General features: G+C 46.5%; 1 protein-coding gene across 4 annotated transcripts in view; it reads right to left on the bottom strand.

The window, feature by feature from the left end:
- Positions 1-8865, bottom strand: part of LOC142289978 (peptide methionine sulfoxide reductase MsrA-like) — an 89982-nt gene extending 81117 nt beyond the window's left edge. Inside the window, exons 1-2 of one of the 4 annotated variants that reach the window (XM_075333922.1) lie at positions 8700-8775; positions 8120-8191 (exon numbers count right to left, since the gene is read on the bottom strand). Coding sequence is in view for 1 of the 4 variants with exons in the window: in XM_075333924.1 (XP_075190039.1) it covers positions 8700-8793 (94 nt within the window). In the remaining 3 variants the exon portion in view is untranslated. Of the gene's footprint in view, positions 1-6029; positions 6053-8119; positions 8192-8699 lie in introns of those variants that run through there. The other 3 variants (XM_075333924.1, XM_075333921.1, XM_075333923.1) reach the window with 3 other exon arrangements.
- Between the last annotated feature and the right edge of the window lie 9689 nt (positions 8866-18554).

Raw genomic sequence — 18554 nt, 5'->3', positions numbered from 1 at the left:
ACCCACAGGACATTTCTCAGGTTTGTCCCCCTGAAATCTCTGGAGTGCTAAGGTTAAATCAGGCGAAATAGCGGATAAGACCATACCTTCATTCAGGATGTTAGATGGCTCCACAACAGCTAAAGAATCAGCAGAGAAACTCCTAGAGAGAGCATTGGTCTTAATATTCTTAGTGCCCGGAAGAAAAGAGACCACAAAATTGAAACATGTAAAAAATAGAGCCCACCTAGCCTTCCTAAGGTTCAGTCTCCTGTGAGATTCAAGATAGGTCAGATTCTTATGATCAGTGAGCACCACAATTTGATTTTGATGTCTTGCCCCCTCCAGCCAGTATCTCCTTTCCTCAAATGCCTACTTCATTGCCAATAATTCCTGATTACTAACATCATAATTTCGTTCAGATGGAGAAAACGTCCGAGAGAAGAAGGCACAAGGCTCAAGCTTGGAAGTCCTGGGATCTCTGAGAAAAAACTGCTCCTGCTCCAATCTCTGAGGCATCTATCTCCACTTGATATGGAAGAGAAACATCAGGTTGCTGCAGGACTGGAGCAGAAGTGAACTTTTTTTTAAGCTCATGAAAGGCCATAATTGCTTCTGAAGTCCAGTTCTCAACATCAGCTCCCTTTTTGGTCAAATCAGTCAAACGCTCAATCACACTCGAGAAATTGCCTATAAATTTCTGATAGAAATTGACAAACCCCAGAACTTTTTGAAGGGATTTCAAAAAGATCGGCTGAACCCTGTCATGAATTGCCTGAACCTTGACCGGATCTATTTCAATAGAAGCTGGAGACATAATAAACCCCAAAAAGGACATTTTCTGCACACCAAGGAGACATTTTGATCCCTTAATGAACAATAAATGTTCCCTAAGCATCTGAAAAACTTTCCGGAACTGCTGCACATGAGCATCCCAATCATCAGAAAAAATCAAGATATCATCCAAATAGACAATCAGGAATTTGCCAATTAGCTCCCGAAAAATATCATTCATGAATGATTGAAACACGGAGGGGGCATTAGTGAGCCCAAAAGGCATCACTAGGTACAAAATGCCCCTCAGGGGTGTTAAAGGCCGTCTTCCATTCATCACCCTCCTTAATTCGAATGAGATTATACGCTCCCCTAAGATCAAGTGTTGTAAACCACTTAGCTCCCTTTAAGGTGGTGTCACACACAGCGACAATGACAACGACGTCGCTGCTACGTCACCATTTTCTGTGACGTTGCAGCGACGTCCCGTCGCTGTCGCTGTGTGTGACATCCAGCAACGAGCTGGCCCCTGCTGTGAGGTCGCCGCTCGTTGCTGAATGTCCTGCTTCATTTTTTGGTCGATGCTCTCCCGCTGTGACGCACAGATCGCTGTGTGTGACAGCGAGACAGCGACAAAATGAAGCGAGCAGGGAGCAGGAGCCGGCATCTGGCAGCTGCGGTAAGCTGTAACCAAGGTAAACATCGGGTAACCAAGGTGGTTACCCGATATTTACCTTCGTTACCAGCCTCCGCCGCTCTCACGCTGCCAGCGCCGGCTCCTGCTCTCTGCACATGTAGCTGCAGTACACATCGTGTAATTAACCCGATGTGTACTGTAGCTAGGAGAGCTACAGACCCAGGCTATTTATGCGTATGATATGGATTGGCAATAGGTGTGGTTGGGGAGGGTTCACAAACGAAATTTTCGTAGCTAAATTTCTCTTGATTCATATGTTCATGGCAGTAATGCACATTCCATTTTTCACATTTTCACTCTTGCATATAGCTATTGGATTTTTCAAGTCAGTATTCACACAGCAGTTTCTGCTATTTCATGTATTCCCCTTACATAGTCACTGGTGTGCATACCTTATCTCCCCATAGTGATGTTTTTTAGGTTTTTGCACCCAGTTCAGACTTAGAATGGTGTTCCAAACGTTATTCCTTATTTATGTAGCTGCAGTACACATCGGGTTAATTAACCCGATGTGTACTGTAGCTAGGAGAGCAAGGAGCCAGCGCTAAGCAGTGTGCGCGGCTCCCTGCTCTCTGCACTGTGACATGTAGCTGCAGTACACATCGGGTTAATTAACCCGATGTGTACTGTAGCTAGGAGAGCAGGGAGCCAGCGCTCAGTGTGCGCGGCTCCCTGCTCTCTGCACATGTTGCAGGACAGCGACGCGTGTCGTTATGATCGCTGCTTCGGCTGCTGTGTTTGACAGCTAAGCAGCGATCATAACAGCGACTTACAAGGTCGCTGCTACGTCACAGAAAATGGTGATGTAACAGCGACGTCGTTGTCGCTGTCGTTTAGTGTGATCCCAGATTTACTCTGGAAAACAGATCTGACAACAAGGGTAATGGATACTGATATTTAACAGTGATTTTATTAAGGAGATGATAGTCAACACAAGGTCTCAACGACCCATCCTTCTTGGACACAAAGAAAAAACCTGCACCCATAGGTGACGAGGATGATCTAATATGACCTTTCTCCATTGACTCCTTAATATAGGTTCACATAGCATCATGTTCAGGAACAGATAGACTGAAGATCCGTCCCTTGGGAAACTTGCAACCTGGCATCAAATCAATGGCACAATCACACTCCCTGTGGGGGAGGCAAAGGATCAAAACCAGTCTCATTAAACACGTCAGGAAAATCAGACAAATATTCAGTTACATCATATGGCGGAGGGGAAATAGACAGCACAGAAAGATCATTATGCACACATTGACAACCCCAACTAACCACAGACAAGGATCTCCAATCAAGAACTGGATTATGGGTCTGCAGCCAAGGAAATCCCAGTACCCAGTACCAAAATATCACGCAAGTTGTGTAATACTAAAAATTTACAAACCTCCTGATGGGCTGGCTCAACTTTCATAGTTACCTGGGTCCAAAACTGGGGTTTATTTTCAGCTAAGGGAGTAGCATCAATGACCCTTAAAGGAATAGGAGTTTGTAAAGGTACCATATGAAAACCACAAGTCTTAGCAAAACCAAAATCCATCAAATTCAGGGTGGCCCCTGAATCAAGAAAGGCCATAGCTGAAAATGAGGATAAAGAGCAAATCAGAGAGACAGACAAAATAAATTTAGGTTGCACATTACCCACAGTACATGAATGAGCAAATCTCTTTTCCCGGTTTAGGACAGACAGAAATAGTGTGAGACGCGTTACCACAATAGAAATACAACTTATTTTTCCGTCTAAAACCCTGCTGCTCAGCATTAGAAAACACCTTATCACATTGCATAGGCTCTGAAAACTGTTCGCGTAAACGCCTATCAATCTGCATAGCCAAAGTCATAGAGGCATTGAGACCAGAAGGAGTAGGAAATCCCACCATAACATCCTTCACTGCATCCGCGAGACCCTCATGAAAAAATGCCGCAAGAGCATAATCATTCCACTTGGTAAAGACCACCCACTTTCTGAATTTCTGACAAAAAACTTCAGCGGGATCCTGAACCTTAATCAAAGCCAGCAAGGCTTTCTCTGCTTGATCAACAACATTGGGTTCATCATACAACAATAACAGGGCCTTGAAAAAGGAATCCAGATTAGCAAGAATCGGATCATCAGGATCCAATGAAAAAGCCCAGTCCTGAGGGTCACCGCGCAAAAAGTAGATGACAATCTGAACCTGCTGCATGGGACTTCCTGAGGACTTAGGCCTTAAGGCAAAAAACAATTTACAATTATTTTTGAAATTCAAAAATTTAGATCTATTTCCCGAGAAAAATTATGGAACGGGAATTTTAGGTTCTGAAACAGGATTCTGTCTAATGTAAGCTGAAATTGCCTGGACCTCAGAGGAGAGATACTCAACACGCTCAAACAACTGCGTTGTATCCATGTCAACAAAAAATCTTCCACGGTACCCAAACAAAAAGAGGAAAAATAAATGGAGATAAAAAAAATATTTTCTCTTCTTTTGGGTACTTTTTTCTTTTGTAGGCTGGTTATACTGTTATGATCCGGTAACCGTGGAAGATTACAAAAAACACCCATTGGTGAAAAAACACCAAGAAACAGGAGTAATTGGATCCTGGGCCGACTGCAATCCCCTCACTATCAAACAACACTAGAAGTAGCCGTGGAGCATTCCTAAAAACCTAGACACCACGTCACAGCCTGAGAAACTAGCTACGCCTCACAGAATGAAATGAGGAAATTTACCTTGCCTCAGAGCAGTCCCCAAAGGAGTAGGTAGCCCCCCACATATAAAGATTACGGTGATATAGAAAAACACAATACTCAGATAGGAAAAATAGAATTAGCAAAGGTGAGGCCCAACTAACTTGATACAAAGCATAGGAAAGGAACTGATTGTGGTCAGTGCAAAATCCCTATAGAAAAATACCAAACTCCTGATAGTAAAAATGGCCCTGGAGGTCATACGACCTCACCCCCACTATACCAGGTACTCCTGTAAATAATGGGAGAGACAAAATACCAAAAAAGAACACGAAAATACAGAAGAGCAAATAATCAAATCAGACAGGGATAAAAATCCCTTTTCCTGCAGGAAAGCCAGCACAGGGGAAACCCCCATGCTCACAGCACAATTGAAACAAAGCTTCACATGCAAGAAAACAGATACACAGCAAAACAAGGAAAAACAACACACTAAGGTGTTAACAAGAAACTAAGGCAAAACTGAAACTTATCTGCAGAAGTCTTGCTCAGGGATACAGGGAAGGACAAATCTCCAGGCCAGGAACAGAGACAGGGAACATACAATTATAACCGGCATCAGCCGGACAGAAAGTAATCTCCTATATAGACCAGACTTGTCTGCAATAGGACTTCCCCAATTCCCAATTAACACCGACACCTGTCTGAGTCAATGGCTCAGATTTAGCTCCACTACCATTCCTGGCCACCAGAGGGAGCTTCAGAACAGCACTCACACAGACGACGTTCATAACACCACATCTTTCATTTTCACAAGAGTAACAGGAAAAAATGCACCATATAATTTGTTGTGCAATTTCTCATGAGTACAATAATACTCATATATGATGGAAAACTACTGTTTGGGCGCAAGGCTTGACTCAGAAGGGAAGTAACACCATTTGACTTTTTGAACCTGGAATTATTAGCGGACGTCATATCTTGTTTGGAGAGCCCCTGATGTGCCTAAAGTGGAAATCCCCACAAGTGACCCCATTTTGGAAACTTGGCCCCTCAAAGAATTTATCTAGATGTGTGGTGTGCACCTTGAGCCCCCAGGGGCTTCAAAGATATCTATAATGTTGAGCCATGAAAATTAAAAAATACATTTTTATTACAAAAAATATTGCTTTAACCCCAAATGTTTCATTTTCACGAGGGTAACTAACAGGAGAAAATAGACAGTGCAATTTGTTACAGAATTTCTCTTGAGTTTGCCAATATCCTATATGTGGTTGAAAGCTACATTTGAGGCACAGCACAAAGTAAAGAAGCGAAGGAGAGTCGTAATGGAGTTCAGATTTAGTTGGTATGGTATGAATGCCACGTCACATTGGCAGAGTCCCTAAAATGCCAGAACAGCAGAAATACCTCAGAAGTGAGACGATATAATCCTCAACGAATTCATCTAGGGGTGCAGTGACCATATTGACACCACAGGTGTGACACAAAATTTTATACTATTAGGCAGTAAATAAAAAATAATTACTGTACATATTTACCACTAATATGTTGATTTAGCCCCAGACTTCCAATTTTCACAGAGGGAATATGTAAAAGAAGGCCCCAAAATGTGTTACTCAATTTCTCCTGAACTTGGCAATACCCCACGTGACTGCGCAGCTCTGTTTGGCTACATGGCAGGACTCGGAAGGGTATGAGTGCCATTTGACTTTTAGAGCACATATTTTCCTACTGTGTTTTTTCAAAAATAAGACACGGTCTTATATTTTTTTTTGCCCCCCCCCCCCAATAAAACACTAGGGTTTATTTTTGGAGAAGGTCTTATTCTTGGAGACACACAATTGGGGGGTAAGTGTACCCCCCAAAAAAGCAGACCCCTCCACTTCCCAGGAGACTCATACTTGCCAGACCCGGACGTCTGCGTGGCTCCCAGGTCCTTCTGTGATCTCCGGTGGGTGCTGCACGCTGTCCTCCCCTGCTTCTGGCTGACACACACAGCAGATCGCACACATGCGCGCGCACACACACACACATCACATCCAGTGCTTCTAGCCACAGGGAATGATGGGAGGAAGTCACGAGTGTCTGCAGGTCCTGTTGCGGCAGGTCCTTACGCTCCACCACACAGCCTCTCAGGATTCTGCCAGTGAGAAGAGATCGGTGTCACTGGATGTGGTGAGTATGTGTGCGATCCGATGTGTGTGTGATGCGATGTTTGTGTGTTTGATTTGATGTTTATGTGTGTGAGCCGATGTTTGTGTGTGCGATCTGATTATGTGTGTGATCTGATTGTGTGTGTGATCTGATGTTTGTGTGTGAGATCGGATGCGTGTGTGAGAGATCTGATTGTGTGTGTGTGTGAGAGCTGATATGTGCGGGGGTGCGATCACTGCAGGTCCTGCCGCTCAGCGTCGGGAGAGTGTGATTACAGGGTGCCCACTGTGTATAATGAAGTGTTCTGCAGTATCTAACTTTTTTAGCTGCATGGACACTTCATTATTGATCGCGTCTAGCGCTTATTTGCTTATTTTCAGGGGAGGGTTTATATTTAAGCCTTGCTCTAAAAATGCTGAAAATCCCTGCTACGGCTTATTTTTGGGGGAGGGCTTATTTTTAGAAAAACACGGTAGAATCATAAGTGGACTCAATTTGCAGAGCCCCTAAGTGCTACAACAGCAGAAACCCCCTCAAGTGACCACATTTTGGAAACTACACCTCTCTGTCAGTTAATTTACAAAATAAAGTTTTTTTGCATCACTGAATTTTGAAATCTATAGCTTTTTATTTTTATGCCAACAGTCATGTGAGGGATTGCTTTTTGCGGCATGAGTTGGAGTTTTTATTGGTACCTTTTTGTAGCACATAATATTTTTGATCGCTTCCTATTCCACTTCTTGTGAGGCAGAATCAAGAAGAAACAGAAATTCATGAATTGTTGGGGGTTTTTTACGCCATTCGTCATGTCATAAAAATAATAAGACAGCTTTATTCTTCGAGTCAGTACAATTACCACAATACAACATTTATAATTTTTTATGCTTTGACAGTTGTACAACATAAAAACAATTTTATAGGAAAAAAATAGTTTTTGCATTTCTGTATTCTGAAAGCTTTATTATTTTTTCACTGACTGAGCTGTATGGCAGCTTGTTTTTTGCAGGACAAAATGGTGGTTTCAGTGATATCATTTTTATTTACATGTGCATTCTTGATCGCGTTTGATTCCACTTTTTTGTCAGTTGTATGATGAAAAAAGTTTTTTCTATATTTTTTATGGTGTTCTCTGAAGAGGTTAATTAGTGTGACAGTTTTATAGATCTGGTTGAACCAAGCATGGCGATACCAAATATGTGTAATTTTTTATTTTGTTTTTTTTGTACATATTTATTGATAAGCACATTTTTTCTCCTTTTTTTTTTTTAAAAAAAAATCGGAAAATAAAAGGTTTTACAATTTTTTTTTTTACTTTAACATATTTTGCTTTGTCCCTTTATGGTACATTACCTTTTATTGCCCAGATCGCTGCACTAACATAAGCCTCTGAAATCAAGCTCCTGGCATAATCTCAGTGGCTTTCTGTAGCTGGGTGACCCGGAGGTCATCATGGCCACCTCAGGTCACCATGGCAACGATCGGGCTCTTGCAATGACGTTATGGGCTTTCCATTTGGATGGCAGAGGGAATACCCTTACTCTCCCAGGCCATTAAATGCTGCAATCTATATCAATCACAATATTTAGGGGGTTAAATAGCTAAGGACTGCATGGGGACTGTCCCTGGCTGTGACAGCCGGGGCTTGGCTTTCATGTAAGCCAAGCTCCTGGCACCGATCATGTGGGCATTGCTCCTGTGTGCGCACAATTGCCAGAAAGTATCGGTTCATCTAAGGTCAGGATGCCCACACTAAATAGGACGTTCCAGTACTTCTAGGATCATGGAGGGTTTACGCTTTCAGTCTTAATCCTTGAAACATTTTTTAAGGACCTTTGACTTACCTTTAATTTTGTCATGGGTGCTGAATCTGATATGTACCATGAATGCTGGGTCCTCAACAGCCCATTAGTAATCTGTCAACACAATTCACAATGTGTTGAACTTGAGCACTAGGAAGACAACAGACTGTTCGGCGACCCTTTTTTGTGACAGATTGCCCTGTCTGCTCTTATAATATTGAATCCACCACTGCCAACACCTATTTGGCCTGCCCTCTGCTCCTAATGTAGGGGTATCACCCCTACGAAATGGTTAAAGCACTATAACTTTAAGAGGAAAGCTTCTCTCTTTTCTGTATGTAATGGACTGGCCGGCTTGACCGGCGTTCCCACTCTGAACTGTGAACTTGGACTAACCCAGCCACAAAAAGGGCAGGAAAGGGAGAAAGAGCGGGAGAAAAGTTTAGGCTAAAACAGGAGCAGTCGGGTCACCTGAGGGAAGTGTGAGAGAAGGGACACTGCCTGCATGCTGTCCAAGAGCAGCAGTTTGGGAAAAGGTGCGGTGTAGGCTGCAAGAGAGACTGTGAGTTGGACCGTGAGAGAGCCCTTATCACAGTCGAGCGAGTACCGAACCGAGACATACCTGAGGTTAGCAAATCTGAGGAAGAAGAGCTTCTCTGTGTCCTGCAAGGAGAAGGAACACGTCCAAACAAACAACCTTCTACTTTTTTTTGCATCAAGCAACGTTCTTCCAGTTGCGCAGCCTATTATAAAGTGTTTGGGCTTTTTTCCTTCTGCTGAATCCTACCTGGGGACCACCCCCAGCCACATGGCAGCAACAGTTGTACTTTTTAAATACACTATCCCCTAGGGTGAGCCTTGCCATATTTTTTCTAGATTTTTATCCTTTTATGACATGGTCATCCTATTTTGTGCACTTTTTCCCACCACAGCTTTTATCATAAGATGTGCACATGATGGCATTGTCAACAATAAAGACCATATGCCTAATGTAGATTATACAACACAGGAATAAAAATAAGTAAACACTAACAGTGAATTAGTACAAGTCCCTCCTTTTATTCTCCCTGAATCCAAAGTCACTGAATCACAAGACTCACACTTAAAGGGAACCAACAAGCAGGATTTTGTCAAGTTTTTCCCCAACTATTCAGTAAAATGGCACCAGAATCAGCGCATGTATTGCGGACGGGGCCAGGCCGCTACAGGGGCTGCTCGGATCCGGGTTCGTTACTGTGGCTCGAGTGGTAGCCGGACCCGGGCTCGTAAAGCCGTCCATCCTCACAACCATAGGAAGGAGGGTATTTACAGGAAAACAGTTTGTCAGTGACGCCACCCGTGGGTTGTGGTGAGAGTTGGTAGCACCGCCGCTGCCTGGTAATCGGACGCCCGGGGCCGATGGGCCATGGCAGCAGGATGGAATCCCCTCCACGGGTAGGGAAGGTGTAGTCCTGGGGCCCAGGTGAACGGGAGTGGTGGCTGCGGAGAGTGTCATGCAGGGTTGGACCGGGGATGGATGGTGTACTCACAGTTCCAAGAATTGCACACAGAGTCCAGTGGTAAACCAAATTGCCAGTGACCGGTTGCCTCCAGTGGGTGTACTCGGGTCCCACACCCTGGTGTAGCAAACAGGGGTCCCTTCCTCCTGCACTCAGTGTTTGTGTCTTCAATGGGATGACTCCGCTTGAAACGGGGAAGTCCACTCCAGGTACTTTGTATGTTGGGAGCTGTGGCCCGTGAAATCTGACCCTTGGGATCTCTGTGGGTTCTGGCGGACACCCTATTCCCTGCGTTGGGCTTCCGTTTAGCTCTCTGGGCTTAGTGTGGAACAAGGTCTGAAACCTTGTCCCCGGCTGGTCAATTGACAAGGGGCTTGAAACCTTCCTCACCCTAGGGTCCAGGCACCCCGACTGTGCATGGCCTCCGGACCGGATTCCCGCTGTCGGCACCCGCAGGCTACAACCCTGCCCCGGTCCACTTAAGGTCTCCCGCGACCGGATTTCCATCGCCTGTGGTCCTCCTTGACGTCTACCACCCAGTCTGTCAGTCCAGGGGCCCCAACCCCTGACTCCGCTGACACTTCAACTGTCAGTACTGTTCTCTTCACTGTCTGACTCAGACTCCTCTCCTCCACTAACTAACGTGTTCCCTCCCCCTCAGGACCCCTAGGTGGGCGCTCCCATCCGCCTGGTCCCACCCACTGGTGTGCCCCTATTGTCATGGGGGGTGACTAGGCTTTACTGGCTGGTGTTGTGCACCTGGGTGTGGGTTTTGTGTTGGAAAGCCAAGGAGGATGGAGTCTTGTACCTGAGAGATTTTTACAACCTCTGTTACTACCTAGTTTTGCCAGGGCATCACACATGTGTAGCACCCAGGGATATGGGTACTCTGTTCTGTGCCCTGGGCCCTTTTTTTAATGGAAATATTTACAGGGGATTGTTGAATAAAGTTTATTCGTGACGCCACTTGCGGTGTTGCGGCTAAGTATAGGGAGCCGCCGCTGCAGAATATCTCTACTTGGGCTGGTGGTATTAGCAGCTAGTATGGTAGTCCCTCCGCAAGTAGGGTATTGCTATAGCGGGTGTATGGTGCAGTAGGCATCGGAAGAAGGGAGTCCAGACAGGTATTAAGTGCAACTGGTTTACTCACTTGAGATGTTAGCTGGTTGCCCGAGTCCGGCTGGTTTCGCCTCCAGGTCCCCTTCGTCCCAGTGCCAGTCTGGTTCTCTGGTACCTTCCTCCCCTGCACCTGCCCCGTGGTATAGAACACCGGGGGTCCCCGTTCTGTGGTTTGTCCACTTCTGTCCACCTGACGGTAGTGTGAACCCTGTGGGGTTGGAGTCTCTGGTCCTGTCCCTGGTTCTCCCTTTGCTACTGAGTCTTCGGATTCTTTAGGGTCAGCAAGGTCTGAGTCTGTCCCCTTTGCTGTGCAGGTGTTAACAGGTCGGCTTGGAGCTCTTTCCTATCCTAGGGTCCTGTACCCCGTCGGTGCGTAGTTCCGGGAGTGCTCCACAGTACTCCGATGGCAACCATTTCTCCTGGGTACCAGGTTACCGTCAACCCGAATCAGGACGTTGATCAGTCACACCTTCACGCTCCTGCTGTCCACTCTGTTCTCCTCACTCTCCACAGTCACTGTAGTTTTAACTACTGACTACCTGTGTTATCACTGTCCACATTCTGCCCCTCCCACCTGGTCAACTAGTGGACTGGATTGGCTCCACCTCTAGGCGGCCATCTATTGGTCCCACCCTAGCTAAGTACCATTGCATGGGGGATTTGTGATTACCTGGGTTTTTTGTGTTACCGGCACAGGGGTTCTGGGTCCCTGACGGGGTAGGTCCTGCATCTTGGTAAGGATGCAGAACCTTGTAGCATCCTGATGGCTTCAGGGGCGCTACACATGCGCATACCACAGTCTCCGGCACCAGTATGGCACTGCCTGTACTATATATGGGAAAATTCTGCTAGTTCCCTGTAAGCAAAAACACACTTAGTAACAAATCATTTGCTATATAAGATGGTTAAAATACAGTTGCTTTTTGGTTAGCTGCAATACAACCTGCAACTCACTGTGATGACTTCCTTTCTTTTTCCCTCCCGGTTTGTCTCCCCTTCTTTGACACTTTTACTTTTTGAGGTTTGTTTTATTCTCATCTCTCCTTACATTCCCTTCCCACCCTCAAACTCCCTCAATTTCTCTACTTCACTCTGTCCTGTGCTACTGCACACTTGATTGTGATGTGCTAATCACTGTGGAAATACTATTTATTACTATTAGGCAAATATGTCTTCTTTTTGGAAAATTATCTGGGAAAATGTCTACTTGAATTGTTTGTCCTTATGGCTCCTTCACTTTCTAAGCCCTCCTCCTTTTGTGGTTGCGAATGCCCAGCTCTCTCTCTCTTTCATAGTTGATATAATAAGATAAAACGGCATTGATTAAGATTTTGGACTGGAATATAAAGGCCTGATTGGGACAGATTCTTCCACCTGATCTGCAGATCTCTTCAGCTTTTCCATAGTAATGATCAACCTCTTAGCTGCTTCACTAATTAGTGCTTTCTTTCCTTTGGAGGTCAGTTTAGGTGACCGGCCATGTCTTGGTAGATTTGCATTGTACCATACTTTATCCTTGACCTGTCTGGTGTTTTCTTTAGTTTTCATGATGCTGTTTGATCCCTAATGTTCTCAAACAAACCTCTGAGACTTTCGCAAAACAGCTGTAGTTAGATGGACTCAATTTACTAATTAGGTGACTTCTGGAAGCAAATGGTCAGTCATCAGAGGCTTTAGTAAATGTCCAACAGTCACTTAGTCATGCCACTTCAGGCGCAGTATCTCCACACCCATCAATGTTATAGTTAGATCATGCCATGGAACCCACTGACAAATCGGGACCAAGGATACCAAGTCTAGTATACAAGTAGTGTACGAGGAGGTCTGCTCTCAGCATGAATGTCAGGACCAGCTGATGCAGGCCATCAATGTGGTTGCAATCCTTCTGCAGGATTTGTCCACCTCAAGTCTTCCTGGTCTCCTGCTTCTTCTATGTCTGGCCAGTCTGCCATTCTGAGTGACCCACGTACTGCTCTATTTTTTGGTGGATTTGCTAAGCTCTAGCTTGCCCTTCTAGGGCACGACGATATTGACTCCAAGGAGAGCTACAGCTTCATTCATCAGTGCAAGATCCACTTCACACTACACACCCATCTCTTTCCTTCGAATCATACTAAGATAGCCTTTATGGTCTCCCTACTGTTCGGATAAGTCCTGGCATGGGAAAATTCCATCTGTGAGTGTGGTTGTACAGAGACCCATGATATAGGGAGCTTTCTGGAGATGTCTTAGGCCGTATTCGAGATTCCAGGCCGCAGCTTCTCAGCTGTTTCATCCCTTTTGTGTGTAAGGCAGAGCATGGACTCCATGGGCTAAGCTCTATTGTGCAGGAACAACAGCAGGGGTACAAAGAATGTATGTACACACTGTTGAGGTAATGGACATTTTGTTCGCATGTGCCCCGTGAGACCAGGAAACTCTAGTGTTTAGGGTTGGTTGGAGAGACAACTCTACAGTAGTTGAGGGTAATTATTTTTGAAATCTACTGACCAAAGTTACTCTGGCCTGTTAGGAAACATCTATCTCCACAGCTGCCCATCTGCATTCCAACTCCGCGGCCACCTTCGTCCATCAGAATCTGGTCCAGTGACTTCAGCTCCCTACATAACAGCTGGACCATCCCCTGACTATTTCCTCCATTGACAAACAACTGCTGGCAGAGCCTATTCAAATTATTATGCTGCCTGTCATGTTGCGGATCGGAGCCCTGCATTCTAACAAAATGTTATTTGTGCTACCGAGATCTGTAAATTCTATTCCCTTGGGTCTTCCATTGCTGCATATTCATGAGCTGGTCAACTGGTCAGGTGCTTTACTGGGGACTGTTTTGTGCTGCCAACTGCCTTGCCAAACCAAGACTCCACTCTCCTTGCCTTTGAACCTTGCTTCCCTGCATGTCCATTATTGTTCCTTTATAGATGTCTTCTATGAAAAGAAGGCTGAGAGGCTAAGATCTTGCCAGTCCACAGACCTTATGACTGTCCTGACGATCTTCTACCTGGTACTTTACCTACGCAGGGTCCGGTGTATCCATTCATTCTAGCTGAGACTCAGACAATATCCGAATACATTCAAGAAAACATGGCCAAAGGATTCATCCTAAACTCTCTTCTCTGACTGGAGCTGGCTACTTCTTTGTATCTAAGAAGGATGGTTCCCTATATCTGACTATTGAAGGCTTAACAAAATCACTATTAAAAACAAGTATCCCTGCCTTTGATTTCCAAACTGTTGGATAGAATCTGTGGAGTGGAGATCTTCTCTAAATTGGATCTATCAGGGGCTAACAATCTGATTCGTATCGGCAAATGTGATGAATTGAAAACAGCCTTTAATACCCGTGATGGTCACTATGAATATCTTGTTATGCCTTCTGGTCTGTGCAAAGCGACCACAGTGTTTCAGGAATTCGTTAATGACATCTCCCGGGCTCTCGTTTACGTTTCCGTGTTTGTGTACTTGGATGATATTCCGATTTCTCTCCTGAGTTGTCCACCCATAGAAGGAACGTTTGTCAGGTTCTGCAGTGTCTACAATAGAACAATGTGTTTGACAAGCTATCCAAATGTACATTCAAGAATTCCTCACCTTTGCTCGGTTACATAGTTTCCAGCTTGGACCTCCAAAATGGATCCTGAAAAGGTTTCTGATGTTCTCTCTTGGCCTTGTCCCTAAGGTTTGTGAACCTTACAGTGGTTCATGGGTTTTGCCAATTTCTACACACAACTTATTTCACAGTTCTCGTCCCTCATGGCACCGCACCCATTTCCACCTTAACCAAGAAGGAAGCCAATACCAAAGTCCAGTCAAAGACAGCTATGTCGGCCTCCCAGCATTTGAAAAAGGGCATTGCTAGTGGTCTGGTTCTGCACCACCTTGTTCCCAAAAAGCAGTTTCTCTTGCAGATTGATACCTCTTCTACTGGTACTTGGGTGGTTCTCCTGCAAAAAATATTCAGGGAAATCTGTCTGTTGCATTTTTTTTTATCTCCAAACTGTTCAGGCGAACCTTTACCATTGGTAATCAAGAGCTTCTGGCCACTAAGCTGGCGCTCGAAGAGTGGCAACATCTACTGGAAGGAAAATAAGAATCTGACCTTCCTGCAGTCTAACAGGGGTAGAATCCTCGTCAGGCCAGGTGGGCCCTTTTCTTTGCTGTTTTAATGTCGAATTACGGTTAGGTCCTGTGGAGAAGAATGTCAAAGCAGATGTGCTGTCCTCGTTCTTCTACGTATCCGATTCAATTGAGAAGTCTCAGCACATTATTTCCTCTGCCAGAATTATTGAAGCAGCCCCTGTCATTTTTATAGACATTACTCCAGGCTAGAGTTTTGTCCCTATGGCTAGAAGGACTATTCTGTCCTGGCAATGTAGGAGGTACTCGAACCCCCCCATCCTAGAGTGTACGTAATGATGTTGTCCTGTATTTTACTTAACTGTGGTAATGATGTAAGGTTATAAACTACTGTGTTTTTCCAAAAATAAGACCTCCCTCCAAAAAAAGCCCTAGCAGGAGTTTTTAGCATTTTCGGCGTAAGACTTAATTATAAGCCCTACCCCAAAAATAAGCCCTAGTTGCGGTTTAATAATAAAGTGTCCATGCAGCTAAAAAAGTTAAAGGATACTGCAAGATACTTCATTATAGAAACGCACACCCACACACATCAGATCGCGTACACAATAAGATCAGACACCCATACACATCAGATTGCGTGCACACAGAAACTTCGGATCTCAAACACAGATCAGATTGCACACACACTCACCACATCTGACGATACTGATTACTACTAGTTGGCAGAGAATCCTGGGATGCAGTGTGGTGGAACGCATCCATGTGTCCTAGTGTGATGCCCTGGCAAAACCAGGTAGTCACAAATAGGCCCCTGCATATCACCTTCCCTCACTAGGAAACACACAGCCAACCATTAAACCCTAGTCACCTCCCTTAGGGACAGACAGACACACCAGTGGGCGTGACCAGGCGGTTGGAACACACCCACCCAGAGGTCCAGACAGCCCGGAGCGGGAAAAACAGTCAGTTGAGTGTTAGAGTTCAGTTTGGAGAGGAGTGTGGGCTGGAGCTAGGGGTAGCTCCAACAGTCAAGTCTAAGTTGAGCGGTGCCAGGGTAGGAGCCCTGCTACCTTGGCTAGGAGGCAGACGATGGTCTCCGTCAGCAGGAGATGGGAAGACAGCTCAGTGGAACCGAGGTGGACCGGGCCAGGGTTGTAGCCCGCCGGTACTGACACGGGGAACCGACCCGGAAACCGTAGCACGAAGGGGGGTACTCGGACCCTGATGCCAGAAGCCAGAAACAAGTGGAACTGGTTAATTAACCGATTGAGGCCAGGACTAGAGGTCCTGTCCCATTCAAAGTCCCTCATAGAAGACAACAGCCCACCGATTAGGGATAAGAGGTCACCGCCAAGGCCCATAGAACCCACGGGCCAGCGTCTGCGGGCATGGCTCCTTAGGCCACATCCAGCCGGGAGTGGACTCCTACGTTTCAAACTGGGAAGTCTTTTCTACTTAAACAGTGCAGAAAAAGGATAGAGACCACCAGCCGGGTGGGGGATCCCGAATGCAACCGGCCATGGCACCGGCCACCACCACCTTGGTTTACCAGAGACTTGCGTGTTTTACTGACCGTGAGTACACCAGCACCCTCTACGGTCCCGGGGCCACCATCCCTGCCCATGGAGGGGTTAACAACTTGCTGCACAACATCTCCCCTGGGTGCCCCATAACAGCAGCCGTGGTGTCCCACCTCACTACACACCGTGGGTGGCGTCACAAACTTATTACGGCCTAGCCCGTACATCTACGTCCCCATTTTATTCGGCGTGTCCGCGAGACCCCCGGGTCCGGAGACCCTCGAGCCACCACCACTGAAGGCCCGGATCCGAGCAGCAACCGGCTGCTGGCACGGGGGCGGCACACTTGCGCCAATGTCTCTGCACTCTCCTCCCTCCTACTCAGCTGGGATACCGTTGCTGTTTTCTTTTGGTTGCTTGCACAGTTCTCTGCTCTGCTGCACTGCCACTCACGTTTTGTTTGGTCCTCTGCTGTCCCATACAGCCATCCACGTGTGTTCGATATCTAGGTCCCAGGTCCTGAGCTTGTCCAGCTGGGGTCCTGGTTGAAGCCTAGGGTGCGCACTCTCACCTTCCCCGCTTATATTGGGTAGTGCATGCACCTTGAATTGGTGTCCCCAGCCTATGGCTGTCAGGCATCTGGTATAAAAGTTACTTTTCCCTCATGGGTGGGGCCGAGCACCTTGTTTAGGTTACCTAACCTAGTCCTGTGTTGGTCCTGCCTTATTGCTCTGATCTGCCCATACCCAGCTCCACTCCTGACTGCTATAGTTCTGGTATGCTGATGTCTGCCCTGGACCTGTCCTTGACATGTGTTCCTCTGGTACCAATTTGTGTCCTGTTCCTGAATTCCTGCTGTTTTCTGCACCTTAAACCCTGCTGTGTCCTGTTTCTGTGAATAAAGTCCTGTTTGTGTTTTATACCTGACGTCTGGAGCGCCTGCTGTGCCTGAACCACCCTGTTGCGGTCCAAGCCCGCTGGCCAGCATCACCCTGTTGCGGTCCAAGCCCGCTGTGCCTGCACCACCCTGTTGCGGTCCAAGCCAGCTGAGCCTGCACTGCCCTTCTGTGGTCCATGCCTGCTGAGCCTACATTGCCCTGCTGCGGTCTGTGCTTATTGTTCCTGTGGCGCCCTGATGCAGTCCATGCCGGACATGCCTGCTGTCCGGTGTCTGACGACCTCTGCCTGATGTCTGGAGCCTTCCCGATGTCCGGTCTCTGACGACCTCTGCCCAATGTCTAGAGCCTTGCCCAATGTCCGGTGTCTGACGACCTCTGCCCGATATCTGGAGCCATGCCCGATGTCTGGTGTCTGACGACCTCTGCCCGATCTCTGGAGCCATGCCCGATGTCTGGTGTCTGACGACCTCTGCCCAATCTCTGGAACTTTGCCTGATGACTTTGTGTCTTCTTTCCTGTCTGTTCTGTTGCCGGGACTAGCCAGTGTCTCTGCTCTGCCCTGTATGTGTTTCTGCGTCCTGGGACCAGCCTGATCCTGATTTGTTCCTGAAATGTACTGTGTTCCTGTGCCAGTCCTGTCTGACCTTGCCAGTCACCCCTAGCCCCGGCTCAACTGCCACAGTCCCTGGATGTCGCACTTCCCTTGTTTGGGTGGGTCATGGTCCCCCCCTGTGGTCCAATATATCCACTTCACCTCTCGGGATGCACTCTCCCTGCGCTCGCCGTCTCATTCCCGGTGGCGAGCATGACAGATTGTGTGTGTATCATCTGATGTATGTGAGTGTGTTGGCCAGAAGCAGAGGAGAACAGAGTGCAGCATACCTACTGGGAGCGCCCGTTGAGGTTCACAGGAGGACCTGGGAGCCATGCAGACATCTGGTATGATTCTCCTGGGAAGGAGGGGTCTGTTTTTCAGGGAAGGGGGGCAAACTTACCCCCAACCGTGTTTCCCCAAGAATAAGACTTATTTGAAAATAAGCCTTTGCGCTTTTTTCGGGGGGAAAAAAATATAACACAGTGCCTTATTTTTGGAAAAACCCGGTATATGTATTAGTTATAGGTTTTAGTATAAAGGCAGAAATGTTGCCATCTGGTGTCTATTTTAGGGAATGCAAAGAGAGGAGGAGAAAGAGTATTAAAAGCAGCCATCTTAGGATCCAGAAGCAGAGTCGGTTTGAACAGGAGAGGACGTGGGCCTAGGTGTGAGGGCCAGTCCTAGAACCCAAGGCCACCTCTAGAGGTCCGGAGCCTACAGCTCACCTGTCAAGCTTGGTATGTGAGAAAACCAAATGAATGGCGAAAGGAG

This window comes from Anomaloglossus baeobatrachus, chromosome 2, assembly GCF_048569485.1.
Source record: "Anomaloglossus baeobatrachus isolate aAnoBae1 chromosome 2, aAnoBae1.hap1, whole genome shotgun sequence".
NCBI classification, from domain to species: domain Eukaryota; kingdom Metazoa; phylum Chordata; class Amphibia; order Anura; family Aromobatidae; genus Anomaloglossus; species Anomaloglossus baeobatrachus.
This window is presented reverse-complemented; position numbering and strand designations above follow the sequence as displayed.